Below are 25,726 nucleotides of genomic sequence, written 5' to 3'. Positions count from 1 at the left end.
CAGAGCGAGTTGAGGTTGTCGTCCAGTCAAGTCGCCACGCGATTTGCCTTTTTTGGCGAGCTTCGTTTGATACTACATGCTCCGGCTCTCCTCCAACTGTGATCCGGAAGACCGCAGTGTGATTCTCGCGACTTGAGTCTCCTGCGACCGTATCATGCAGTCATGTGCAGCAGCAATCAAATCCTCGTAACATCAATACAGGCATTGGCGTGGTTAAACGCCGCAATCACTAAACATCCGTCCTTGATTCGACCTACTCGCGTCTTCGGATTCTAAGTTTGACATTATAATGCTGTCTTGCAAATAGGGTGACTGATGGGGTCCTCTTCGGGCCTTCTCCTAGCGCCCCTGTAGATATATGGAGAGCAGGCAATAATGTTCTCACAGTTCCATGTCTCTCCCTGACGAGGAATGTTGCTCTACTCTTGCTGTCCCATTTTGTGTGAAGTCGGCAGCGATCCCCACCCCACCGAATGCGCGATCGGTTCAACATGAAGATACAGCCATAACCAAATCAAGCGACACTCGCACACCAAGTTCATACATGGCCGTCCTTGCCGCCGCGTTTGGTATGATATCAGATGGTTGTAAGTGAATGCTTTAACAAACAATAATCGACACAAGTCCGTGTTGAAATATTTAGGACAGATCAGAACAATATAATGACCATGGTCAATGTCCGTGACTAGAAAGAGCACATTTTACTGCACACCTTGACTATTCACATAGGTCGTTTTCAAACGGTTATACCCTGCTGTGTATACCTCAGCTGTGTCAACCCGTGTTTCTAACGCTCTTTTAGTTGGTGCGCACCAGCCCATACAAAGGTCCGCTATATTACTTATTCCGTTGCGACAGGCGAAATCCTCGGCCAGCTTTTAGTTGGGGTCTTATGCGATAGAGTCGGGCGGAAAGCGGGTTTTGTCATTACGACTTCGCTGATTGTGCTCGGGGCTACTCTCGCCACCGTAGCATATGGTGCGCATGGCAGTGTGGCAGGATTATTTTGGGCTTTAAGTATTGCCAGAGGTATCACTGGTGTCGTGAGTATGCTTTACAAATTTCTTGCACTGGCATTGAACTCCGGCGTGGGAAGGGCACTGGAGGGGAGTATCCTGCATCCTCGACGAGCGCAAGCGAGGCAATCAACGAACGAACCATCAAGCAGAGGGGGCCCAGTAATTTTTGTCCATTTCGGCCGTTGACAATTGCAGTTAACCCAATTATTTGATTAGTATTCCTCGTTGTCACAAACGGCATTCTCAGTGTGAGTAGTCTCGTACAGTTCTATTCCTAGCGAGCTGATTAGTGGCCAGCTCGGTGGTCCATTGGCGGTCTCAGTATTTTTGATCGTATTGTCTGCTGCAGGGCAGGATCATCTTTCTACAGTCTGGCGCATTTGCTTTGGAATGGGTATTTTGTTACCTTTGTCTGTGTTCTACTTCAGAATGCGTATGTTGAGCCCCCGACTGTGAGTTACCATTCATGATGCATCACCTGCTCAAGTCTGATATGCCCCACATCTAGGTACCGAGAGCATGCAATTCGACGTAAACTTCTATCCCGTAGACTATTTTGGATTATGCTCAAATCTAATCAGATCATGTTCCTTATTGGCTCGCTGTGAAAAGATACTGGAGAGCATTAATTGGAACATGCGGAACCTGGTAAGACTGGTTCATAATCTGACAACAGTATCTGATTCATTACTCAACAATAGGTTTCTTTACGACTTCGTAAATTCGCTGCGTTTTAATACGATCGAAGCTGAACTTATTATCATAGGTTTTCTTCCCAAACACTGTCTTTTCCGGGACGATCATTGCAAGTATTATCAAAGACGGAGATATTAAAGCGACCGCCGAATGGCAGTTACTCCTTGTCACCATTGCGCTTCCAGGTTGGTGCGTCGCAATAATCCATTCACGCTAGCGACCTAAATCGGTGCAGGTGTTTACGCTGGAATATTTCTGTGTAACCCGTTGGGCAGACGGAGGACAGTGAGTATCTGTCTCGACGGACACAGCAGTCTTCTCACTATTTTCGGTCGCGCTGTAGATGATGTTGGGTTTTCTAGGTTACATCGTCTTCGGTGAGGCACATTTCCTTTGGTCGGATGCCCTCCATTCTGCATTCTGATTATATTAGGCTTGATATGTGGTTGCGCATATGACAAACTTACCCATATCATGCCTTTGTTCATTGTATGGTAAGCTCATTGCGGTGGGGTTGCTGTAATGTTCGTTGATTGTAGGTCTCATAAGCTACGGCATGATGCACGCGATGGGTAGCATGGTAAGACTGGTACGCCTATACCATACTTGTACCGCATGGCTGATATCAGTACAAGGGCCCAGGCAATCTGATGGGACTTGTCAGTGCTGAGTAAGTACTAATTCATCTGCCTGCCACGAACTCGAAGTGATAGTAGGTAGATCGTATGCCACTCCCGTCAGGTACGAACTATGCCTTGTCATTATGAGCGTGGTCCGATGATTGTCATGCATATACCAGGGGCACATTTTATGGCATCTCAGCAGCAATAGGGAAGGCTGGGGCGGCCGTTGGTACCCAAGCGTTCACCCCAATACAGGAAAACTTAGGCAAAAGGTACTTATGAATCTGACAATCTGTAAGAAATAGCATGTTGACACCTTCAGTACAGATGGACCTTCATCATCGCTGCCGTCTGTGGAACCCTAGGGATTGTCACCACATATTTCTTCTTGCCCGACATGACGGGCGTAGACCTTGCTCGAGAGGACGATGAGTTCTTGCAGTACTTGATTCGAAATGGCTGGCAGGGTGAAGTTGGGGAAGTGATAGAAGTAATTACGGAGGATACGTCGAGTACTATCGAGAAACATACTAACACTAAGGAGTAGAATTGATTAGCATCATTGTTGTGATTGATCACTACCAATGAGCCTGAAAGTAGTTCTCAGAACAATTGCGCTCGTCGCAGGCATACGATCTGAAACAACTGGTTTATGTACAACCAATATGATACAATAGCGTGATTCAGGTTCTCTACAGTCCTTCAGGTTTTGCACACTTGCGCTTTTCAATCCTCCCAGTTCGTGGACAACGCATTTCTTGCCAAGATACCGGTTCCATTGTCGCTCCTGATGAGAATTGTAAGTGGGTTCAAATAGGATTCCGGTGGACGCACCTGCTTCGCTAGTAGCAAAAATGACGCCAAGGTCATTACGAGCAGTTGTGACATAGTAGCTTCGTGCATCGCCAAGCGATATCTGCGGTTATATTTTAGAGATTGCGAGGACGAAGTAAACTCTCACTGACAACCAAGCCTTTGACAACGTCGCCTCCGCGAAAGCAGTCCGCAATTTTGACTTTGTCTTTCTCTGTAGCTCTAACATCCTGGACGCGAACGACACCAACAAATTCCTCGCCCGCCGCCAGCGGCACACCATCAACCACAGCAATCGAGAGAACAGCTTGCTGCGGTGACAAACGCGTGATTGAACCAAGAACGATGGAGTTCGGCGATGGCGGCTGAGGCCGTGTACGGGAAATTGTCAAAGTCTGTACGTGGGTAATGGTATATAGAGAATGTGCCCAGATGTCATCTCATGGTCGAGGAGGTGCACGAGAAAGAGACGGACAGATCCTTCATAGCGTGGAACGCCGACGAGGCTTGCTCTCGGGGCATTGTCTCTAGAATACAATCCTCCGCCCAACTGTGGAATAGGCCCACGGGGCAAGGGAACGGGCTGACCAGGCAGAACAAGATCGGACGACATGGGCTTGAGCCGATGGAAAGGAGCAACAGCGCTGTATGCATCCGAGAGTTGCCGATGGTCTTCCGCGCCAGCAGATTTACGTCTGTTTGCTCTCACCCTTGACTTTGTCAACTCATCCTACTACCCAACGGCTTGTCTCCTTCCGTCGTCGCGGACATAGTTGCAAAATGGCTTCCGCAATTGCACGTAGCATATTAACAAGGCGTGAGTTCATGTGTGATTCACAAAGAGTACTGTATTTAACACTTGACCGCAGGTTTACATGTCTCCGCGCGGAGAAGTGCTCTCTCCAAATTCGCTATGCCTGCAATGAGTCCAACGATGACGGAGGGTGGCATAGCGGCTTGGAAGAAAAAGGAAGGCGAGACCTTCGCGGCCGGTGATGTCGTGCTGGAAATTGTGCGCTCGATTATTTGCGACGTGTCCGACCATTAATGCCGTTCTACGTACTGCAGGAGACAGACAAGGCAACCATCGACGTGGAGGCACAAGACGATGGTATTCTTGCCAAAATCATTGTACGTATTATTCCAGACGCTTGCGGTCAGTGTGCAATAGCTCATACCCCCACGCAGGCACCGGATGGTAGCAAGAATATCTCCGTGGGTTCCCCCATTGCCATAATCGCTGAGGAAGGCGACGACCTCTCTGGAGCTGAAAAACTAGCGTCGGAAGCTGCTTCCGACAAGCCTCCTTCCCCCAAGGAGGGAAATGTTTCTGAGGCTCCGAAGGCCGACTCTTCCCCCAAGCAGCCCGAGACGCCTGTACGCACGGAGACGAAACCCGAAGTTCCCAAGGGTGACCGTATTTTCGCATCCCCAATCGCAAAAAAGATTGCTCTTGAGCGAGGCATTCCCCTTGCGAAAGTCAACGGCTCGGGTCCGGAAGGCCGCATCCTCCGTGAGGACGTGGAAAAATATAAGCCATCCGCTCCTGCTGCAACTTCCACTGCATCCTTCCCATCTCCAACAGCGTCGCTACCGGACTATGTCGACATCCCTGTCACGAACATGCGTCGTACGATTGGCACTCGACTTACACAATCCAAGCAAGATATCCCTCACTACTATGTGACCCTTGATATCAATATGGATAAAGTGTTCAAACTTCGAGAGGTTTTCAACAAGACACTTGGCGAGAAAGACAAGGCTGCCAAGCTCAGCGTTAATGATTTTGTCCTCAAGGCGGTAGCTTGTGCTTTGGCGGATGTTCCTGAGGCTAACAGTGCATGGCTAGGAGAAACGATCAGACAGTATGATTGATCTCCTTCTGTCATCGTGATACTTAACTCAAAGATGCTCTTTGCAGGTATAAGAAGGCTGACATTTCCTTGGCTGTTGCCACCCCGACTGGTTTGATTACGCCAATTATTAAGGATGTAGGATCCAAGGGCCTTGCCTCTATATCAGCGGAGGGTAAAGCTCTCGCAAAGAAGGCAAGAGACGGAAAACTTCAGCCTCAGGAATATCAGGTACGCATCACCCTTCCAATTCCACTGTGGATACGAGCGTTTATGGGCTATACGTAGGGCGGAACGTTCACTGTGTCGAACTTGGGCATGTTTGGAGTCAGTCATTTCACGGCGATCATCAACCCTCCTCAGTCATGTATACTCGCCGTCGGCGCCACGACTCCCACATTGGTGCCGGCCCCCGAGGAGGAGCGTGGTTTCAAGGTCGCTCAGATAATGAAAGTGACGCTTAGTGCTGATCATCGGACTGTCGATGGTGCAATTGGTGCTAGATGGTTGGCGGCCTTCAAGGGTTACCTCGAGAACCCTTTGACATTCATGCTGTGAGGAATGCTTTTGGAGACTTGAATGACCTTTTTATCGGGTATCTCATCGTTAGATTGTTAGCACGCTTTGCATAATTACTCATATCTTAAGTCCATGTTGCACATTCACATGATTCTACAGGCATAATTGTTGTGATGAGACCGTTGTCGGTTTTGCGGTTCAATCAGTGGGCTGCCAGTGAGCATTCGTTAAGCCAAATGGCTTCCGATTATAACAAGTAATATGGCAGCAGCGCGGTGTCGTGATCACATCAAAACACGACGCGTGGCGCTAACGGTTATGTCGCGCTGGGGCAGGCGTGTTGCGTGTTCTCACTGGGCAGTACACACCATACATTTGCCAACCCAGCTCTTCACAACGTGACATCTGATGAGAAAAAAACATGTTCAATTAATGGTCATTATAGGTCCAAATGAGTGTGCTCATCCTCGAGAAGAATGCGGACTTCATCATGATCGAAGTCGATAGTACTAGACTCACGGTGTGTTCCGAATCATGGCAGCCCTTGTCGACCTTCATTGCAATTTCATTGTAAAATATGAAGTTGCGCGATTAAGGGATGCTGACTCGGCAGTAGGTGCCCCAAATCATGACCTAATGGATGACTCCAATGTCGGACCTAGAAAGGATACCAATTGATTAGACATTTATCACAACACGAAGGCTAAAGTAAGGCAGTGCGAGATCTGGAAGTGGAAGTGCGAAAACAAGCACAGGCTGTAAGTATCTGAATGGTTGATTCGCATTCAGTTCATTCTCTCTAAATTAATTGCGAGCTGCTCAAACAGAGCTCGAATTGGTTCGGTTTGCAGGAGACGAGCTACAGAAGGTCAACGTCACAATTGTTTGGCCGCTCGACACGAGGAATCTCCACGAAATGGAAAGCAAGCATTAGACATTACATTGCGAAAATAAGCTCGAATATTTGGTCTTGCGTATATATCTAAGGATCAGAGCTCCGAAACTCTGCCTCAGCAACAAATAGTTGAGTTGACTGTGGAAGTCATTGAATATGAAGGAGGGGCGAGTCGTATGCCGATCCAATTTATTCTGAAGTATACTATTGCCTTTTTCTTTCTGGCTCGGAGGACTCAGGGTCCCAGGCCCACATACGCAGGAGGATAGGGCGGGGGCTCCACCAGTTGGGGGAGGGTGAACCGCTAAATCTCCCCATCCATGCCTCTCCAATGCCTCCACTCCGATAGGGCAAACTGAATTCTTTCCCGCAGATCGAGGTGGTCTTGCCTCTAGGAGAAAACGAAGTCTATTTCGCGAAGACACTGCTTGCGCATATCCTAGGCGAAAACACCCAAGGGTTGATAGTTGCGTGAATTGTGCGCGAAATTATTCGTTGGGTGCGTCCTTCCTCAGCACAGAATTATGAGGAGCGCGGGACCGCTGACAGTGAAATGGAAGATAGACAAATATATCCGTCCTGGCATGGATCATAGTCTATGGTCACCCACGGCCCAGGATGCCTCGGATATATGTAGGTTGACTCGGGGAAAGACCGCCAAGAATTCAATGAAATTGAAGAAAGGCATGTATTTGTGGGATCTGGCGGCAATCCAAATATTATGGTTTGCACGAAGTCTGTCGGGTTGATGCTCTGACCAAGGAAGAATGGAGTACACTACCTGCTAAGGTGTTTCGGTCGCGGTGTTATTGTGCTTGCGACATTTGTCACTTATTATCCATACTATGCGGCCACCGCAGGTTCAGAAAGATTGTTCGACGACGACGTCTGTAAAGGAGAAGAGAGTGAATCATGAAACAGTCGATAAGATCCTAACCAAGTATAAGCGATGTGACCTAATGTGTCCAACTCAAGTGTATTAGTTTCGGTTTTGAATTCTTTGGCGAACTGGTTGAGGCTGCACGATCATACGCCTTGATAGGCGGATCGGCGGTTGGACGTTCTCGGATAAAGTAGTGAAGATGTTCAAGACCATCGCTCGGCCGCAGGATGCTGATGAAGGTCGCATTGCTGAGGAATGTGAACCTGCCAGACGACCACGGGGATCGGAAAACGGACCACGGAAGAAGGAAGTTACCGCAAGGAGAAAGTCGATAAGAATTACGCGCAACTCTAAAACAACCAAAGTCGATCATTAATATCACCAGCAATTTGTCCGAAATCTTTGATTCTGGCTCTGCAAGTGAGATCTAGATGGAATCGTGAAGCGTGCGTGGTTATATGATGATTATGATTGGTCTCGATATTACGACATTTTCTTCATCCATGCGTGCTGCTGTACACTCGGCTCTCTTGTTGTCGCTGCTATTCGATCGTAGTCAATTCCCGGATTGCCTTTTCTGCATCTTCTCGGACTCTTCGGCCTTTCCCTTTTCAAACCTGTTCCACTGTCTTACCGCATCCCCCACAGGGATGTAGGTATCTCCGCGAACGAGGCCATCTACGGCAGCTTCAGTAAAAATATCAAGCGGCATCCAAAACTTCGATAAAGCGGGAGTCGTTCCCTGGTCTGCCGATGGAAGCAAGTGAGACGATGCATTGATGAATTAGTAGCTGCAGGAAGGCTCACGATCATGAAGCTCGGATTCAACCAACCTAAGATAGCGCATGAATAGATAATTATAAACTAGGGAGAGACGACGAACGGAGGGAAAATTTCCACGACACGAACGTTCGTGCCCTGTAACTGAGCATTGAGTGACACGGAGAAACTGTGCAAGGCGGCCTTTGTTGCACAATAGTTCGGGACCCAGGGGCCGGGTATAATCGCGAGACTAGATGTGATAGTCACGATGAGGGAAGGCCGCCCACTCTCCTAATAGGAAGTCGGTCAGTTTCCCTGCCCATGTTCCGGCAACACGCGCAATAAAAACTCACGCTCAGCTTCAAGAAATGTGGAAGGAGACTTGTTACCATCTTAGTAATCGAAGTGTAATTGGTGTTGAGTTCCAGCTCGAGCACTACGGTGATCATATCAGCCGGCCAGAAGAAAGGAAATGTATACGAAATCGGACGGACAGTCGAGATCAATTTCCTCCGGTTTTTTGAAGTTGAATAGGTGCTGCACCCCGGAAGCAAATATGATTGCATCCAGCTGTTCAACCCATGTGCGTCAAGACGACTGTGGGTATATACGGTCGCTTGAGGGACTTACCTCGGGATGTTTGGTGACGAGGTCTTGCATGGAGCTTTTCAAAATTTCCTTGTTACTGTTCATATCCAGCTGAAAGGCCTTCAACCTATCGGATGTCTGTACGAGTTCATCCAGTCTCTCCTGTCGCCTTCCAGCAACGACGACCGTGGGCTTGGAGGGAAGCGAGTGGATGGCGAGGGCAAGAGCACGGCCGATCCCAGAAGTGGCCCCAACAACGAGGACGCATTTAGAGACAGATATCCCGGGCATTGGACAAGAGATAGGCGAGGAATGTTGTGCGACTGTGGGTTGGCCATGCTGGCTTATAAACGGCTACTCACATAGTTAAAGTTAGTTACATCTCCTGTCCAGTGTCGACAAGCGTAGACGCCCGATGACGCCGATGTGACTGCCGGCGGAGGCGGACCGGATCGCGGGACTAATGCGACTCTGTTGCTCGGACACGATTTGGCACACGCAGCGACGCGGCCACACCATGAACATCATCGTCAGTCTTCCTATTTCTTATCTTTACCCTGACTCGTACATATCCATGCTTCCAGGAAACCCTCTTTGGTCGAACAGTCACTCCCGCAGAGAGACTGCGCCAGCACCAACGCGCCCTCGCAAAGGCGCAGCGTGAGCTCGACCGCGAACGTACAAAGCTTGAGCAGCAGGAGAAGAAGCTCGTCGCCGACATCAAGAAGAGCGCAAAAGCGGGCCAGATCGTGAGTCGAAAATGCTTTCAATTCCTGCGGGACCGTTCAGCTCTCTTGCTGTTCAGAATGCGTGCAAAGTCATGGCCAAGGACCTTGTCCGAACCCGGCGCTACGTGCAGAAATTCTACCAGATGCGCACTCAGCTGCAGGCAGTTGGCCTCCGGATACAGACCCTTAGAAGCAATCAACAGATGGCCGAGGCAATGCGAGGCGCAACTCGGGTTAGGGCGCATTCTGTGACAACATGGAACATGTATATGTTAATCTGCTTTCCATGTCTCTAGGCCATGGGTGCGATGAATCGCGGCCTCAACCTTCCGCAAATCCAGCGCATCATGAATGAATTCGAGAGGGAGAGTGCTACTATGGATATGAAGGAGGAGATGATGTCCGACGCCGTCGACGACGTGATGGAAGACGATATGGAAGACGAAGAGATGGAAGGAGATAATATTCTCAAACAAGTCCTCGACGAGATTGGTGTCGATCTTTCCCAGCAGGTGCGCAAATAACGTCCCTCATGTTCCTACGACACTCATGATGATGTTCCGGGCCTGTAGCTCACTGATGCTCCAACCGGCCTTGCTGTGTCGTCCTCCTTAATTGAGCCTCGACAAGCTGTAGCATTGGGTGATGCCGGGCCTTCTCATACTGGCGGTATCGACAGTGGGCCTAGCGGTGGCCTCTCAGACGAAGACGCATTACAAGCTAGGCTAGACGCACTGAGGCGGGGTTGATTTCGTCGTTGGTATTTCATTAGATTTACGCTGCACTGGGATGTCCTTTCTATGAATTCGAACTTGTACTATGTAACTAGCGATTAATGTTTGTTATATGTCGAATTTCTTCTGAGCTTGAATTTCTATGTAGCGTGGATCTTATCTAATCGTTCATAAGTATTATTGATGGGAGCTGATATCATTATGAAGCGACACAAGTTGGGCTGAAAGTAGCAGTCAATCTTGAATCCAAGTCAATCCTGAAGTAAAGGGTCATACTGGCGTATGGCAGAAGAAAATTACGCTACCCAGGACGGTACGTTCGATGACAACGGTCCACAAGAGGGGTCTTCCTGTTCTCCGGCCGACAGCCAGCTCCATGAAGAGGAGGCTCATTTGAGAGTACGCAGTTTAAACACTGTCTCCCGGTGTCATTTCACGAAAAATGTTGCCAGGATTCTATTGTAGATGCAAATGCGTCGAAAATTGAGGGAAATGATCACTTCAGGGCCCAGCGGTGGGATGAGGCACTCGTAGCGTATAGGTTCGCTTTGGGAAGGCTACCGAAACGAAATCCAAGGACACAGAAGGGTAGTGGTGTTGGTGATAAAGGGAAGGAGAGGGAAGACCCTCTTGACGACGACGATGGCTTCGATACTCCTGGTAAGCCTGCAGATCCACCAAAGGAGGATGAGTTTGTCGAGCCTCAACCACCGAGCGGCTTGGAGCTTGAGTGCGCGAAAGCTCGATCCGTCATAAACGCAAATATCGGTGCGTGTTATGTCAAGCTTGTGAGTCTTGTGGATTATTTTTTTGTCCTTTCACCTGACGTCCGGGAAGGGTGACCACAAGGAAGCCGTGGCAGCATGTAATGAAGGTCGGACATGCTCTCATCATCTACTACTCATACTTGATTGTATCTTTGTAGCATTAATTGACGATCCCCAATACATCAAGGCGTTGCAGAGAAGAGCCGCATCGAACGAGCAGATCGGCAGCTGGCCCTCGTTGACTAGTGCACAGGAAGGTTTGTATCACCATTAAACCAATCATTCTGACAATGACAACGCAAAATCGGTCCGTTCAGATTATAACACGCTACTCGGCCTACTCCCGCCTACTTCATCACAAGTCGCTGAAATCAAGCGGACACTCCAGTTGCTCAAACCCCGTCTAGAAGCAGCTCAGAAACAAGAGACTGCGGAGATGATGGATAAACTGAAAGGCCTTGGAAACAATATCTTAGGTACCATTTCGCCCTTCACTTATATGCATGTCCCTCACATTCTTTCTAGGTAAATTTGGACTATCAACGGATAACTTTCAATTCGTACCCAACGGAGAGGGCGGATATTCTATGAATTTCGTGCGTTGAACACTCACACCCATCGACAACAAAGCAAGTAGTATCTTTTCGAGGTACTAGGCACCGGTCTTGAAATGTGACATCTAGGCATGTTACCGTTGGAAGGGACAGTGGATAGAGCTGGAGAACTAGAGATGGCGTGACTTAAATGTGGTGTTTAGTCAATGAAGTTGAAGTTGTTACGAAACACGGTGAACTTGCTTGGCGGCCAAACCTGATGCCCCGCGCGAAGATCAACTGGCATTCACCATAGACTACGATGGCACTCACTCTAGCTACTAATCTTCCTCTCACAAGAGCCATTGAGACTGGGCCATATGTACGCGAGTCTCTGGAGAATGCAGCATTGTCACCAGATAACCATATGTGGTTTTTAGGAACCAGAACATGCTCCGTGCTAGGTGCGAGGGTCCCGGTGGGGTCAACGCAGATGACGTCTCCGGGTAAGCCGAGGATACGTTTGCAGACGATACGGGTGGGGTTAAGCGGGGAGGTGATTGTGACGAGATCACCCCGTTGGAGGTTTTCTGGGGAGACCATTCTGTTTTCAAGGACAGATTCCCCGGTCACGCTCATCGTGGGGAGCATAGATGGGCCAGCCACCTGTAATCCACACCGTTGGTTAGCATGTGCAACGTGTTGGAAGATAAATTCAACTCACAAAACATACCCACCCAACATGCTCTACAAACAAATGAGCCGCACATGCAATGTTGATGAGCTAAAGTAGTTGTAAGATCGTGAATAGAGAGGAGAAGGACGTGGACGAACATGTAATGTTTTGAGTCCGGTTGACCTCGCGATATTACCCCATGGCTTGTCTCGCAGGCGACGCGAAACGTCACGCACTACCTGCGCAAGACGTATGTTGAGCATGGACAAGGAACCATGAACGCCGTGGTTTGACGACGGACACACTCGGGCTGTCTACTGATTTACTCATTATAGCTTTGCAGGCCTTTCAACTAACCTAGAGGAAATTGATAGGCTACATTATCAACCCAAATCTTTGCGAAACAGCTAATTTATGTCTGTCTCTTAGCGCGTTCTGATCCACGCATCTCGATCTTGATTCGCGACAAGATGTCTTCATTCAAAAGAAAGACGACGGCAAAGCAAGCCCCCGTACCCAATGGAACTCGCTTTTCACCAGGCTCCACTTCTACACTCATTACCTCCACTGGCATCCCATCGTTGGATGACATCCTCGGAGGAGGACTGCCCTTGTCGTGCAGCTTGCTCATTCTCGCTCCAGATCATCATTCTGCGTACGGAGAGCTCTTGCAGAAATATTTCGTAGCCCAGGGGTTGGCATGCGGGCAAAAGTTGTGTATTGTCGACAATGACGCGAACCAGTTTCTGGCGGAATGCATGTGGATGCCTGGTCCCTCTGCTATGGGCGATACTTCATCCATCGGAGATGACGAAGGCGAGGGCAAGGCAGATGAGCATGATGCTAAAATCAAAATTGCGTGGAGATACGAGCAGATGAAGCAATTCAAAACTACTGTTCCCACATCGAATCAGTATGTTGTGAGCTCGTCGGTCCCATCGCAGGGTGAATGACTTATCTGGAGTCAAGATTATCCGAAGACTACTGCCGCACCTTCGACTTGACCTGTCGAATTCCGGATTCTACCGTACAATCCGCAATTACTGCTGGTCAAGTCATGGTGGTCCCCGTTTCCGAGTCCGATGTTGAAAAGTCGAGTGCTCAGGAGGTTTTACTCCGCCTCTCTTCCCGGCTTGCAGAATACGCCGCCGCGTCTGATGTACCAGAGCCTATCCGTGTTTGTATTCCGGCATTGGGTTCTTCGCAATGGGGTGATCTCTCGACATATGTGAGTCTACTGTGCATCACTCTTTTTGAAACAGAACTGTTAGCTGGTCGATAGGACATTTGCCGTTTCTTGTTTGCATTGCGAGATATTCTGCGGCGATATCCCGGTGCTTGTGCAGCCGTGTCACTGCAGCCGTACTTATGTACCGATTCCTGGGGTGGCCCTGGTTGGGTGCAAAAGCTCAGCTGGCTCTCCGATGCATGTGTGTCTCTTGCCGCATTTACTGGTATGACGTTTTGTCGAATGCAAAAACTGCGGAACTGAGTCTCTTTAGGCAACCCCTCTCTCACGGAAATGTTTTCTTCGCATAATGGCTTGGTCCACATACACTCTCTACCTGCTCCTCACACGCTTCTCCCGCCAAGTGATAAGTTTTCGACTCTTCGAGGGCTATCGTCTTCTGGCGAGAATAACCTTGCTTTCAAGTGCATGCGGAAGAGGCTGATATTTGAGACACTTCATCTGGATCTTGAGGGCGGTGTTGGAGAGAGACGTACAACTCCTGCTAGCAATGCGGTAGCCCTCGATGATCACATTCATCGCACTTATACCGATCTGAGTCCTAATGTCGTCGGTACATTAGCTACTGGAGGTGCTGCTGTACAAGTCGAGCTCGAGTCGGGACAGGTCGCAGATAGCATGGTGGGAACGGGTTCAGCGATGAAAAAGGTGAAGGTAAAGAAGAAAGTTGCATTCGCGTCTGATCTGTATGAATTCTGAGTATCTGTGTATGAAAGCAATAGCAATACTAGACAGCGTTGAAATGCAATGCGACGTGGAATGTCCTCCTGTCTTAATAGAACGTCATTGAATGGACTACTGACCGATGCGAGAGATAGATGTAACTTCGAACGGTGAGATGGATGTAAAACTGTCAATTCCTACTTCGTTCATATGCGCTCTGCGGAGCGAAGAAGGGCTCCTCCCTTGTGGCATTCATGATTCTGCATTGATCTAGCAGATCTCTAAGTGACTTCATCTCGTCCTTCCGCGATTCATCTTCACTGACCTCGGACTCGGATTCGCTTTCACTTTCTTCCTCGTCCTGCGGCAGAGTACCCAGCGACTGTCCCGTACAATCCTCTAGCCGAATGCCTTGTTTTGCGCATAGATCCCACCATCTCTCCCAACGTTTAAGACCACCCTCGCCAGGTCCATCTGCGGCTTCAAGATCCCGTAGGAGGGTCCTATTCAACACCCGAACGCGCTGCAAGCGGGGGAAATTGCGCTTATTGAGCGCGGCAAAGTTCATATCATTCTGACGTTGGATGAACAGCGAGGCTACGGGATCGATTGAGGCGAATTTTGCTGCTTCGCCTACACCAAATGCATAGAGGAGTTGATGGCAGCCAATAGTAAGGATGTTCTGGTGTGGGCGGTGGACGAGAATCGCAGTTCCATGGAGTCCATCCGCATTTTGAAGGCGCCAATCCGGATTGAAGGCAAACGTCGTAAGAGCTGGGCAAAGATCAAGGATAGTGGGAACATCGAGAGCGGGGATGCAGTTGAGGTCGAGGTAGGTCAATCCTGCGCCATGATGAGTGAGGAAACCAACGATATCGGGCAAATCGTCGCGATAGCTGAGAAAATCAAGTGATAAGCTCCGAAGAGCGGGTATATTCCAGCCTGTCGCTTGCTCAACGAACAGCTGGAACAGGCCACGTAATGATAGCTGTTCAAGTGCAGTGAGATTGAGAGTGAGGTCGGACGTTGCACCTAGCGGAATATTCTCTGGACAAGGCCCATCAAATTCAAGGTGGATAGAAGAGAGCCTAGGCAGCGATTCAAGCATGAGGATAACTTTTGGAAGGGCTACAGGAGGGATATTAAGATGCAGAGTACGTAACGATTTGTGGCAGAAAGTGCACAAAGCATTGATGATCGTGGTGAGGACAGGCTTTATAGGCCAGTTGACGATGAATATCTCGAGGTTAGGACAGCACCGGATGACGTGTGTCAACGCGTCTTGCATTTGGACAACGTCCGCGCCGCCGCTCGCGTAGAACCGGGTTATATGGAGTCTCTTGGCCCACCGACCCAGGGAATTATCACGCCGTAAAATGCGCGAAATCTGCATGATGCACGTTGGATCATTGAAGAATAAACACCTGTACAGAAATTCTGTCCCCAAGATTCTCCAAGTGGAGCATGTCGAGGAGATGGCCTGATTCATTCTTGAGATTGAGTTTCTGCGTGATGATGAGAGCCCACCTTCTTTGTAGCATAACTCCGTCTCTGCAATAAATTCAACGCTTCGGCCGGTGACCTCAGTGACCAACCACCGAATACGAGCTTGAACCAGGACGACTCTGTAAGGGAGGTGGGGAGGTCATAGTCAAATAGTGATCCGTCTTCGACCGCATAGTGAAAAATCAGCAGCCATATCTCGGCGGGGAGGTCCTTCACCATAGGAGATGATGTTCGAGCGGTCTTCGCGGTGCTGACCTTTTCAACTCGACCGATCAGATTGCGGTGGCGTCATATCACGTGCCCTGAAGAGACTTGCCTTCAACGTCTGTGCTTGGTTCAATCTGCCGGAGTGGCCCCTAATGGCACACAGAGCCCTTGAGACCGACGACATCCTCGTATGCATATTCGAACATTTTATTGGCCCACAAGAAACGCGGTCTGGCCGATCGCTACTACAAACGTTAGCCAGGCTAGCGCGCTGTTGTCGTGCATTCTCCGACCCTGCTCTAGCTGCCCTGTGGAAGCGACAGATCACCCTCGGGCCTCTGCTGCGTGTGTTCTCATCTTATAAAATAAGTAATGGCGTGTATGTAAGTTTTTATGTAAACATCAATCGTGACATTGAGATTGATTTGTGTGTGCCGACAGTCTGTTGGAGACATCGAACCTCTTGAATGGGCCAGGTTCCAAGGCTATGCTAGCCGTATCCATATTCTCGTATATACGACATTGCGGAACGTAGACCCTTTCGTGTATACTTGCCTAAAAGAAAGGAGCGAAGGTAAACCCTTGCTCCCCTCTTTGTCGCAATTATACTGGAAACAGGCTACATTTAATGATCCTGCATACATCCTCTTCGTGACCCCATCACTTCAGTTCGTCGACATCTTACTTGCTCAAACGGAATGGCGTACAAACGACGATGTAGAGGGGCTTGAAGGTGCGATGGGCCACTCCGTGGGGCTTTTCCTAGAAACCATCTCTAAGGACGCACCTTTCGTTCGAAAACTGTCACTCATCGGTTGTTGTCTTTCCCAATGGGCAACATTTTTGCAACGCTTTCAAGCCCTTCGTTCTCTCGATATAGGGGAGGTCGGAGTTGTGGATATCACCACTCTTTCTGAACTCTCTGCTCTCCCTGCCTTGCAACATCTCAGTGTCAACATCGGGGAAGTGGTAACCGGCGAGACTTTACTCAAGTCTAGTTTCGGAGCCCTTGAGAGTCTCAACGTTTCAGGGGCTCCACCCGCAGTGTTTGGTCTGCTGGGATATATGGGGTCTGCCGGTCTGCAGTCGATGACTCTCGTGTCCTCTGTTGCTTACACTCAATTGCAATTGTTCTCATGTTCAAACAGATTACGATCCCATTTCTGCACATGTCTACGGCGCCTGCGCATTCGGATCTCCGTAACGTCAATTGAAGACGATTTCTCCCTCATCAATGGTATTGAACCGTTGCTGGAACTGGCCCTCATGGAAGATGTACACATTCAACTCGACAGTCCTATTCGGAGCAGCGATGAGGACGTGACCTCCATGGCTACCGCGTGGCGCTGTCTGGAGAGATTCCACCTGTGGCACCGGAGCGCGCAGCACAATCCGTCTTTTCCCTCTCTGGAAGCTCTTCGTATACTAGCTGAGCATTGTCCCCGGCTTATCGATCTTGACATTAGTATTGGAGCGGAGCCCCCTCTTTCTCTCGTTAGCGAGCATCTTTCGCGTCCCCTGCGTAGTCTTCGGCTCTTAGGTGATGTGGGCATAGGCGATCACGACCCGAAAAAATTAGCGGCATACATCACCGCCTTGTTTCCTTGGCTGCGTCATTTTGAGGCGTTCGCATGGGATGCTACGACAAATTCGAAATGGCGGGAAGTAAAGCGGCAGATTTTTCTCCCGAAACCGAGCGAAAAGCGAATTTAAATGGCTTTTACACACAATGAGTATTCTCTATGTAATATGGTGGAATTTTCATTTGCACTCCAAGTAGCTGTATGATGTCTTTCCTAATTTAATACACTATTACGAAAAAATGATAAAAAGAGACATGTTTCAGAAGCCTATATACTATACCATAGGCAGGAAAGCACACCGTACACATGGAGGCTAGTATTTGTTATAGGCAGTGTAGGTTTCATTTGACACACATTTCCCGTGGGCTACATACACGCCTACATTCGTCGCGGCTTCAAACGCTCGCTCAGTGATCTCCAATTTTTCCTTCCGGCGTCCTCGTCTTGAACAAGCCTCTAGCCTGGACGTTTGCAATGATCTCCCTCATACGACGCTCAAACTCTGCGATTTGATCCGCGTCATGGGATGTCCGTCCCCGCCCTGCAGCAACCATCTGTCAGAAGTGGACGGCAGGAGGAATCTAATGGCTCACCGACGAGCGCCCAGTTGCGAGTGCTCGGTATTCTTAGGGTTTCGCACTCGACCTTCCAGCCGCAAAACAGGCTCAGAGAGGCGAGCCAAATTCTATACATGGAGTAGGAGCTGGCGTTGCTGCCGTCTCCGCCCAAATGAAGGCTCTGAACGAAATTCTCTTCGGTGACAGGAAAGCCCGGCGTGCGCGAGCGGTCGTATCGCGAATCAAATGTCCACGCGCAGCAAGGAATCGAGATGTATCCGGACGCCGAGCACATGGTCGAAATAATGGGCACCCAGGGCGTTAGTTCGTCGGAGTGGTTGCCTATGATGAAAACACCTGGTCGGAAGTAGGGGTGGCTCGTGTGAGGTAGATCCACGAGTGTCGTCGGGTCGATCGCCTCAACATGGAGTTGGGCTTGAGTAGATGGGGGATAGTGCGACCATGATGTCCGCGCGCGGAGATCTATTCCATGGCCTGCATATCCCTCGCTGACGAGGATGTGAGCCAGCAGCCCGTTTCCACAGCTGAATGTGATGAGTAAATTTGATAATTCGGGATCCACTATGGCGCCGAAGAGAAGCTCACCCTATATCGACAAAGCCGGCGGGAGGTCGGGGCCATTTTTTCCATGGCTCGCCTTCAAGGTCATCAATTCGTGCAGGGTCATCCGAAGTAGGCGAATACATGTCTTTCCAAAGTAGCATCAGGAACGTAGCAATACCGACATCCTGTGTTATCTCGGTTCAGCTGTTATCGCTGGAGAATTTGTATTCTCAACTTGCCTCGAAGACGTGTTTCAACGGATCGGTGACCTCTTTCCAGGTGCTCACCAGATGCTTGTGCCGCTCGCGCATGACGAGATAAAGGTCCTGGTACGGCTCCCTTGGAACAATAAAGTCATGCACGACGCGCTTTTTGTAATTCGTGAGCGCACCCCAGCCATATCGGTGCAGCGTCTCCAGCAGAGCAAGGCATGTGCGATACAGCCTGGAGTCGACATCAGTGGGCGTGGAAGGGAGGGGGACGACCTCTATGCGCAGGACGGGGGTTTCATCCACAATGTAGCGGAATGCAAGGTGAAATACCGCTGGGTGGTAGTAGGGAAGGGATCCCCCGTCGTTCGGGATGGGCGTCAGGACTAGCACCGAGACCGGCTGGTCTTCGGCGACGGCTGTCGAGTATAACGTACAATGCTGCTCGAGTCCCGCATCGCGCCCCGGCCGGCGGGGGAGCAACCTACGGTGAACGCTACGAACCGCACGAAATCCTCTGAGGCTTGGAACACGGGACGGGAAATCAGCCGTCGTCTCCGCGAGGCTCTCGGAGCGGAGGATCAGCGTCGAATTGTACTCCGGATGATGTACGAGCTGTGCAATCGCTATTTCAAACTAAACAGCTGAGTCGACGCAAACCCGTCAGAATATGGGACGAAGACTTACTAATTCCGGTGGGAAATTGGCAGGACACCAGATGATGGGTTTCCATAATTTGTCTTCTACAATATTTGAGAAATCCAAGGCATTGGGCTCGGAATGGGCTCCTGGATCATAACTGGACGATGAAAATCGAGGGCGGGATTGTTGAGGTACCTTGCCTGTCTAGATCGCATTTACAAACATCATACATATTATCGAGAACAGTTACCCTTGTCTACAGTCCGCTTTTCTGACTCCATAGCAGCCATCTTCGGGTCTTTGAACGTCAGAAAGTCCCTCGTTGACTTAGATCAACGTTGTTGAACAAGTTATTGAAGCGCGCGGCACTGGCCATACTAGTAGCCGCGCAAGTCGTTATAATGACCCGTTCATATTACACCTCAAAAGTCGTCCTTACTCGTCAGCGAAATGAATGCTGCATACTGGGATACATTAGGATCGCTAAGGCAGCAAAACCCTGAAAGCGATGATCACAGGCCGAGAATAAGGTTACAGTACACATTCATAGCATACAAAATCGCGCAGGACAACACAAAATTCAACCTAAATTTAATCTCCGGTCATCGGTGAAAACCCATCAACTTAGAACTCCTGGTACGGCGGAAGATCGTCGTCTTTTGGCGGTTGCGCGTCCCCTCCGCCCGACGCCAGCAATTTCTCTCTCTCCTCCCTCTCCAGCCGTTTCTTCTCTTCTGCCGCAGACTCATACTTCTCAGGCTGAGGGGCCGCGCTGCCTGTCGGTCCGCCCCCGTATCTCGGAAGCCCGCTTCCTCCAGACGGGTCCTTGTAGTCCTGCCCATAAGCTGGGCTCTTCACAATCGGAGAGGTGGACCTGTGGTCGAGCAGCGAGCCACTCGCAGGACCCGGTCCCCCAGATCCTGCGGACAGGGGCACGCCTGTCTCTGCGACGGTGGGCGTTATGGATGGAATCTTGACGGTGGGGTCACCGGGGTCCGGTGCGACGACGGACGATGGTGACGAAGTGGGGAGGGGAATTGGAGCAGGCGCTTGATTAAGTGCTGCTGGGTTCAGCGGGGGCGATGCCGTCACCACTGACGGAGAGGATGCCTGGAGGTTGGAAGGACCGCGAGGAGGCAAGGTCGGAGAACTCTCTATGCCGGGTGAGGTCGAAGAGGGAACAGGCGAACTCGACGTACGCGACGACGTGGGAGGCAGCCCAGCAGCAGTCGGGGGTGGGGTCACCGGAATGCTAGGTTCGACGGGAGTTCCCGCAGGACTAATGCTTGAGAGCTCCTTTGCGTGCGTCTCCCCAAAGCTGCGGGTGTCTGATCTGCTCAGGTCACCAGGACGCGATGGCTGCAGAGGGAGTGTGATGTCGCCCGGCTTATAGTTGTCCAGAGCATGCTGTAGGCTTGCCCGTACAGATGCTGTGGTCTCTGCACCATGGTATTGTTTGTCAGCAGAGGGCACCGATGGCAGAGCAGCCAGCAACGCAGACGAAGCCTGTGAGAGGAGCAGCAGTTTCTCTGCATACTGATGTTGCACGACTTGTTAGTACACTTCCAGAAAAGACAGAGAATCAAATACGAACCTCTCTCGTAGCCTGCCATTTGATGTGCTCGCTATCTCTGACAGCCTTCCTTTTCAACAACTGGACCTCTCTTTCGAGCGGCTCATCATTCGTCTCCGCTTGATGGAGTTGTTGCTTTAATTCTGCGAGCCTCTGCTCAGTGCCTCGCTGTTGATCATGCTCGATCCGAACGATCTGGTTATGGAGGGTAACGCGGATATTCCTCCTTCCGCCCAGCGTATTCTCCGCGTCTCGTAGTGCCTTGAACGGAGCGCGGGATGCATCGATCTTCGTCGCGAGAGCACGCGCCAGCGTGCTTTCGATATAGTTGACCCACGCGAGACGGTCGGTGACTGGGAGACGGCGGTCAGGATGCGGAGAAAAATAGTCAAAAGCAAGGCGCTCACCATCTTTGACATCAGGCTCCTCGTGCTGGCTCCAGGTATACAGCTCCTTGCTGTGTGCCTGCAAATCGTTAGAGAGGCCGTCGAGATCGAGCGCGATCCCTTTCTGTGTTGTGATGATCTTCTGGACAGGGGTCACAGAGCTCCTGTCGAAATCGACATCACGAGTCAGGGGCGCATTTTTGCAGCAGAAACGTCTCGGACGTACGAGTACTGCTGCTGAAGGGTGCGCAGCTGGTGGTGCATAGACACAACCGCATGCGACTTCAAGACACCACCCTGGCCATTGTCACCGTCAGACTGGCCGGTCAGCCCGGCAGACTTGAGTGCAGACTGCGCCTTTTCGGTGAGCGAAGAGAGAAAGTCAGACATGGAGACGAGAGGAAAGAGATCGGGAGGGTCATGGCTGATGTTGCTGTTGCTTTTGTAGATGGTTGTAATCAGGTGGGCTGTGTAGCACGCTACGTCATCGCACCATCGCTAGCCCGCAACCGGGCGATAGCAGACTGCGCGCTGTGCCTGCATCATAACTGGATTCATATCGGAAGAACTGCATTACTGGAGAAGCTATACGGAGTGGCCAGGCGTATATAGACATGTTATAAATGATCAGAATACCATCAGAGCGTCCACAGCGACCGAGCCCACTACACAACAATCTTTTTTGCCTGCTTGCCCTTCTTCTCCGAGTCCTTGTGCGACAGGAACTCGACCTCCGTCGCAAGCGGTCCCGCCAACTTCTGCGAGTCGGTGTACCCAAGCACATTCAGCTTGAAATGGCGCCCGACGCCCTCGATCCGATCCCGCAACTTGTCGTCCTCCCCACCTGATCCCGTCGGCGCCATACGAGTCCAAATTGATAATCGGTAGAATTGCGGCCGTGTTGAGACGATCACCCCCGTAATCAGCGATTGCGGAGATGCTTCGGACGACTCGCCACTCGTCAAGAGAGGATCAAAAGTCTCTCCGATGGCGGCCAGCATCTGGAACAAACGCACAAGCAATGAGCCTCACGCATTGCATACACGGGATGGAACGAGGGTGCGTACCGTGTAGAGCCACATCTTGTCCACGTTGTTCCGATTTTTGTCTTTGGGAAGCTGTATACTCCACTTGCCCCCGTTTTTGTTCGCTTCGTCCTCCCATGCTGGTATAATTCCCTCCTGTAAAGTCGTTCAGCATACACGCAATATGGAAGTGAGTGCAAGGACGCACCTTGAACAGGTAATAATTCGCTTTTTGGGGCAACTGTGATGGCGGAACAATGTTGTTGTATAACCTTTGATCCTCGTTCAGGAAATGTGTGATCAGCAGTGAACGAGACACAACGCACCCCCAGAACTCCTCCACGCTGTCGAAGCTGATGACGCGCTTGATGTCTTCCATCCACCCTTGCGCTGCGGCGGCACCTGGTGTCTGCGGAAGGGGCGTTTGGGGGAATGATGACATGGGTGTTTGGGGCATATTCCGGCCTTTTGTCGCAGGCGAATCGAACCAGAGCGTCCAGGGAGAGTAGAGTGGGTGCTGATGGGGGAGCTCAGTCAGCATGCCGGTCGCAGCGACAACGTGCGCTTGCGGCACGGCTGAAAGGAAAAGTGGCAGGCGTACCTTCACATTAAAGTTCTTTGGGTCGTTGAAGACAGTGCGTATGTTCTCCGCCTGGGCCTGCATGTCTATCTCCTGAATCTCGCCGGGCTCCATGGAGTCTTCGCCATTCGTTTTGCCGTTTTCCTTGACGTGATTCTCGGACATGGCTGCGGACAGCGCGGCCTGGGATGCTTGCAAAGCGGCTGCAGGTAGAGTGGAGACTGAAGTCATCGCGATGAACGTTTGAGAGCACGCGGCGCAAGATGAGGGGATGAGGGGGGTTTTTGGAGAGTGACCGATATCAAATGATCAGGCGAGATGAGTCTTCCAGACCCGGACGGAAGTTCCCAACGAACGAAGTGAGGAGTGGTGAGTTGAGAAAGAGAGGGATGTGCAGGAGCAGGAGAACGGAGGGGACAGCGGTATGAGAGGCGTTGGTAATAGTGAAAGTGAAAGGTGTATCTTTGGCTGGAGCCGGGGGTGAATCCTTCCTTTTGCATTTGATTGATCGGACGCCGCGTTCGGCAATTCTCGTGACCGTGACGTCTCCATCCTGACTGTTGACGCGGCCGCCAGTGCGTACGGAGAGCATCCACTGTGTTTACAATTCGGAGACGCAGTCCAATGAGTCGATCCTGGATTTTATTCGTTCTTTTCTATTTTGCCTCGGCTCGTTCGGACGGGGTGGGCACATGCAGCTAGCCACTCGGGACGAGAAGTCGCACGTCCAGTCTGTTTCTATGGCTATTGCGGCGCCTGTCGCACGACCCCAGCGCGAGGACCTTTGGAAAAGTACGAGGCTCAGGTGCGGCGGCACATCGATGTTCACAAATGCTTATTACAGATGCGGCTGAGATCCTGGAGCTGTGAAGAGCGCATTGGCCAGTGCGATCGTCGTCATTGCAGACAAGCCATCGATGGAGCATGCACACACACACACGCGCGCGTCGCTGTCACTGTCAGCCCTGGTCCGGCGGTGCTACTGGAGCCTGGATGCAGCCTGCTGCATGACAATGCCTCGCCGGTGACTGGGCGATGCGGGGCTATGATATATCTGCTCTCCTTGCCCGCACTCGTCCCGTCGGCCGTCCGTGCGCTGGAATCGATGGAGGAGCCGCGGCAGGCGACCACATATAACATGACTGCACGGCCGCATGGTTGTGTCTCATCCCTGCGGGCCCCAGCAACATCCCCGGCTGACAGGCCCCATCCCCCCCCCGCTCCCACGTCGACGTCCTTCGATGGGTACGAGGCCTCCCGAATGCAACATCGCCCAGTCACGGCGCACGGCACACATGGGCGGGCGCACCCTGGATATGCCAGCGACGCCGCACCGCGCCAGCTGGGACCTGGCCTGGGCAGAGCCGCGGAGAGATTAGTGGTGGAGGCCTTCCTGGGGCGAATCTCGCCATCTTCCCCGTCGCTGCCACCTGTGCTGCCGAGGAGCGAGACGAGGGACGCCACTTCGTGTTGGTGCTCAGCGGGCGCCTTGGCGGCTGAACACGGCACGATCGCCTCCCCGTGCGGACCCGGCCGTGTGCAAGGACGCGCACCGAGAGTTCAATATCTCCTCGTTGATCAGGAAGGCAAAGGTGGTGGCGCAGTGCCTCTGCCAGGCAATCTCATCTCCTCGGCCAGCCTGTCGCTATCTCCGGAATCAGACACCTCCCTCCATACCGCACGCGATCCAACTCACGGCGCAATGCGTGCTTTCTGCACGATAATAGTATACACATTATACACAGCATACAACCAGAAAAACTCGATGCCAAATAAATAGCCTCGCTAGGGCCCAGATACGCGATTGTACAGTACGCAATCTCCCACGTCCGTCACTGATACCCACTGCATCCGCAAGACATTCTACTTTTTTCAGAAACACCCGTGTATGAAATTCCCACAATGGTCGTCACGGACCGCAACCGCCCACACACACACTACGTCGCACCGTCGAGCGATCGTCGGCGAACCCCAAGCGTGCTATGCGGCTGACGAGGAGCCGGGGCCGGGGGTTGCTGCTGCAACGTATTGCGAAGCGCAGTGCTCTACCCAGTCTTGTCATCAGTATCGCCCCACCCTGTGTCCTCAGTCACCGACGTACCGCACGTTCAAGCTCGAGCCGCTTAAGGCGCAGTTCAGCCGCGTCGAGCTGCAGGCCGGCCACCATGCTCTAGAATCGTTGCCATCAACACGGGCAAAATCCAGGCGCTGCAGCCGATGAGACCCACCTTGGCTGTTTTGCAATTCAGCCCCCGGAAGCACTCGAGGCTCTCGAACGAGACGGGAAAGAGATTGTAGTCGAGGAGCTGCTCGTGTAGGCGGTCGATGTGAGCCTCAAGACTGGAAGTGTAAATTGTCCTCCGGTGTGGTGCTCCCATCGTAGACCTACAGCAAGCAACGAGTAGAGTGTCAGAGGCAAGTGGTGTTATATGATTGGGGAGAAATGACGTACAGCTCTTCGGGCGTGAAAATCATCTTCTCGAGCGCGTGGTTCCACATCTTGCGGCGCTTGGTGCTCTCGCGGCGGGTGTAGAGACGGGCGTAGGGATGCGCCATGTCCGTCCGGGGGCTGCAAACGTCAGAGCCGTGCGAGCTAGAGGATGATCTGATGGGCCCGGTGGTAGAGGCAGATGGGGCGGCATATGGAGGGGGGAAGCAGTAGTCTGGCTCGGGGAAGGGCAGGGCCGTGGTGGACGCGGACGGAACGACGGAGGTGGACGGGTGGGGATTTGGGCCAGAAGAGCATGGGGGCGGGAAGGAGGGGTCGTAGCGGAGCCAAAGAGGAGGACCGACCGGGGAGGGGGTGACGGAGGGAAACTCGGACTCGGAGGGGGAGGGGGTGTAGTGGGGGGGCGGGCTGGAGTCGGAGCTGTCGCTGTGGGGGGACTGGGGG

The 25,726-nt window shown here is 51.4% G+C and overlaps 14 protein-coding genes across 14 annotated transcripts; 6 read left to right on the top strand and 8 right to left on the bottom strand.

Annotated features, from left to right (window-relative positions):
* Positions 1 to 391: 391 nt before the first annotated feature.
* Positions 392 to 2,885, top strand: FIBRA_00986 (uncharacterized protein; the record flags this gene model as incomplete). Its single annotated transcript, XM_012322871.1, has 19 exons — positions 392 to 587; positions 649 to 677; positions 730 to 805; positions 859 to 1,043; positions 1,097 to 1,178; positions 1,236 to 1,267; positions 1,317 to 1,471; positions 1,528 to 1,550; positions 1,601 to 1,667; positions 1,721 to 1,736; positions 1,786 to 1,900; positions 1,951 to 2,000; positions 2,059 to 2,092; positions 2,149 to 2,209; positions 2,265 to 2,295; positions 2,351 to 2,385; positions 2,436 to 2,456; positions 2,515 to 2,610; positions 2,666 to 2,885. 19 exons carry the CDS (start codon positions 392 to 394, stop codon positions 2,883 to 2,885), a joined length of 1,524 nt encoding a protein of 507 aa, XP_012178261.1.
* Positions 2,886 to 3,030: 145 nt separating this feature from the next.
* Positions 3,031 to 3,764, bottom strand: FIBRA_00985 (uncharacterized protein; the record flags this gene model as incomplete). Its single annotated transcript, XM_012322870.1, has 4 exons — positions 3,031 to 3,125; positions 3,173 to 3,254; positions 3,304 to 3,546; positions 3,627 to 3,764. The coding sequence occupies 4 exons, from the start codon at positions 3,762 to 3,764 to the stop codon at positions 3,031 to 3,033; spliced, it is 558 nt and encodes a 185-aa protein (XP_012178260.1).
* A 300-nt stretch (positions 3,765 to 4,064) lies between these two features.
* On the top strand, positions 4,065 to 5,562 carry FIBRA_00984 (uncharacterized protein; the record flags this gene model as incomplete). Its single annotated transcript, XM_012322869.1, has 5 exons — positions 4,065 to 4,163; positions 4,220 to 4,282; positions 4,340 to 5,016; positions 5,073 to 5,235; positions 5,293 to 5,562. 5 exons carry the CDS (start codon positions 4,065 to 4,067, stop codon positions 5,560 to 5,562), a joined length of 1,272 nt encoding a protein of 423 aa, XP_012178259.1.
* Positions 5,563 to 7,857: 2,295 nt separating this feature from the next.
* On the bottom strand, positions 7,858 to 8,942 carry FIBRA_00983 (uncharacterized protein; the record flags this gene model as incomplete). The annotated part of the gene is made up of 6 exons (XM_012322868.1): positions 7,858 to 8,048; positions 8,109 to 8,134; positions 8,185 to 8,354; positions 8,417 to 8,499; positions 8,558 to 8,633; positions 8,694 to 8,942. The coding sequence occupies 6 exons, from the start codon at positions 8,940 to 8,942 to the stop codon at positions 7,858 to 7,860; spliced, it is 795 nt and encodes a 264-aa protein (XP_012178258.1).
* A 226-nt stretch (positions 8,943 to 9,168) lies between these two features.
* Positions 9,169 to 10,128, top strand: FIBRA_00982 (uncharacterized protein; the record flags this gene model as incomplete). Its single annotated transcript, XM_012322867.1, has 5 exons — positions 9,169 to 9,180; positions 9,236 to 9,400; positions 9,457 to 9,612; positions 9,676 to 9,891; positions 9,952 to 10,128. The coding sequence occupies 5 exons, from the start codon at positions 9,169 to 9,171 to the stop codon at positions 10,126 to 10,128; spliced, it is 726 nt and encodes a 241-aa protein (XP_012178257.1).
* Positions 10,129 to 10,395: 267 nt separating this feature from the next.
* On the top strand, positions 10,396 to 11,409 carry FIBRA_00981 (uncharacterized protein; the record flags this gene model as incomplete). Its single annotated transcript, XM_012322866.1, has 5 exons — positions 10,396 to 10,512; positions 10,566 to 10,901; positions 10,951 to 10,978; positions 11,039 to 11,137; positions 11,198 to 11,409. The coding sequence occupies 5 exons, from the start codon at positions 10,396 to 10,398 to the stop codon at positions 11,407 to 11,409; spliced, it is 792 nt and encodes a 263-aa protein (XP_012178256.1).
* A 224-nt stretch (positions 11,410 to 11,633) lies between these two features.
* Positions 11,634 to 12,352, bottom strand: FIBRA_00980 (uncharacterized protein; the record flags this gene model as incomplete). The annotated part of the gene is made up of 4 exons (XM_012322865.1): positions 11,634 to 11,690; positions 11,747 to 12,079; positions 12,147 to 12,197; positions 12,248 to 12,352. 4 exons carry the CDS (start codon positions 12,350 to 12,352, stop codon positions 11,634 to 11,636), a joined length of 546 nt encoding a protein of 181 aa, XP_012178255.1.
* A 207-nt stretch (positions 12,353 to 12,559) lies between these two features.
* FIBRA_00979 (uncharacterized protein) lies at positions 12,560 to 14,037 on the top strand (the record flags this gene model as incomplete). The annotated part of the gene is made up of 4 exons (XM_012322864.1): positions 12,560 to 13,002; positions 13,059 to 13,317; positions 13,372 to 13,543; positions 13,592 to 14,037. The coding sequence occupies 4 exons, from the start codon at positions 12,560 to 12,562 to the stop codon at positions 14,035 to 14,037; spliced, it is 1,320 nt and encodes a 439-aa protein (XP_012178254.1).
* Positions 14,038 to 14,191: 154 nt separating this feature from the next.
* FIBRA_00978 (uncharacterized protein) lies at positions 14,192 to 15,726 on the bottom strand (the record flags this gene model as incomplete). Its single annotated transcript, XM_012322863.1, has 2 exons — positions 14,192 to 15,481; positions 15,529 to 15,726. 2 exons carry the CDS (start codon positions 15,724 to 15,726, stop codon positions 14,192 to 14,194), a joined length of 1,488 nt encoding a protein of 495 aa, XP_012178253.1.
* Positions 15,727 to 15,866: 140 nt separating this feature from the next.
* On the top strand, positions 15,867 to 17,427 carry FIBRA_00977 (uncharacterized protein; the record flags this gene model as incomplete). The annotated part of the gene is made up of 2 exons (XM_012322862.1): positions 15,867 to 16,097; positions 16,156 to 17,427. The coding sequence occupies 2 exons, from the start codon at positions 15,867 to 15,869 to the stop codon at positions 17,425 to 17,427; spliced, it is 1,503 nt and encodes a 500-aa protein (XP_012178252.1).
* A 277-nt stretch (positions 17,428 to 17,704) lies between these two features.
* On the bottom strand, positions 17,705 to 19,559 carry FIBRA_00976 (uncharacterized protein; the record flags this gene model as incomplete). Its single annotated transcript, XM_012322861.1, has 6 exons — positions 17,705 to 17,838; positions 17,891 to 18,399; positions 18,461 to 18,603; positions 18,706 to 19,263; positions 19,315 to 19,473; positions 19,530 to 19,559. The coding sequence occupies 6 exons, from the start codon at positions 19,557 to 19,559 to the stop codon at positions 17,705 to 17,707; spliced, it is 1,533 nt and encodes a 510-aa protein (XP_012178251.1).
* A 334-nt stretch (positions 19,560 to 19,893) lies between these two features.
* FIBRA_00975 (uncharacterized protein) lies at positions 19,894 to 21,618 on the bottom strand (the record flags this gene model as incomplete). Its single annotated transcript, XM_012322860.1, has 4 exons — positions 19,894 to 20,805; positions 20,864 to 21,195; positions 21,250 to 21,392; positions 21,455 to 21,618. 4 exons carry the CDS (start codon positions 21,616 to 21,618, stop codon positions 19,894 to 19,896), a joined length of 1,551 nt encoding a protein of 516 aa, XP_012178250.1.
* Positions 21,619 to 21,893: 275 nt separating this feature from the next.
* Positions 21,894 to 23,064, bottom strand: FIBRA_00974 (uncharacterized protein; the record flags this gene model as incomplete). Its single annotated transcript, XM_012322859.1, has 4 exons — positions 21,894 to 22,229; positions 22,296 to 22,409; positions 22,462 to 22,525; positions 22,580 to 23,064. 4 exons carry the CDS (start codon positions 23,062 to 23,064, stop codon positions 21,894 to 21,896), a joined length of 999 nt encoding a protein of 332 aa, XP_012178249.1.
* A 1,706-nt stretch (positions 23,065 to 24,770) lies between these two features.
* FIBRA_00973 (uncharacterized protein) lies at positions 24,771 to 25,389 on the bottom strand (the record flags this gene model as incomplete). The annotated part of the gene is made up of 4 exons (XM_012322858.1): positions 24,771 to 24,878; positions 24,935 to 25,003; positions 25,062 to 25,218; positions 25,286 to 25,389. 4 exons carry the CDS (start codon positions 25,387 to 25,389, stop codon positions 24,771 to 24,773), a joined length of 438 nt encoding a protein of 145 aa, XP_012178248.1.
* Between the last annotated feature and the right edge of the window lie 337 nt (positions 25,390 to 25,726).

This window comes from Fibroporia radiculosa (genome assembly GCF_000313525.1).
Source record: "Fibroporia radiculosa TFFH 294 genomic supercontigs, scaffold430, whole genome shotgun sequence".
Classification (NCBI taxonomy): Eukaryota; Fungi; Basidiomycota; class Agaricomycetes; order Polyporales; family Fibroporiaceae; genus Fibroporia; species Fibroporia radiculosa.
Note: the sequence above shows the minus strand (reverse complement) of the source record. Positions and strands in the feature narration are given on the sequence as shown.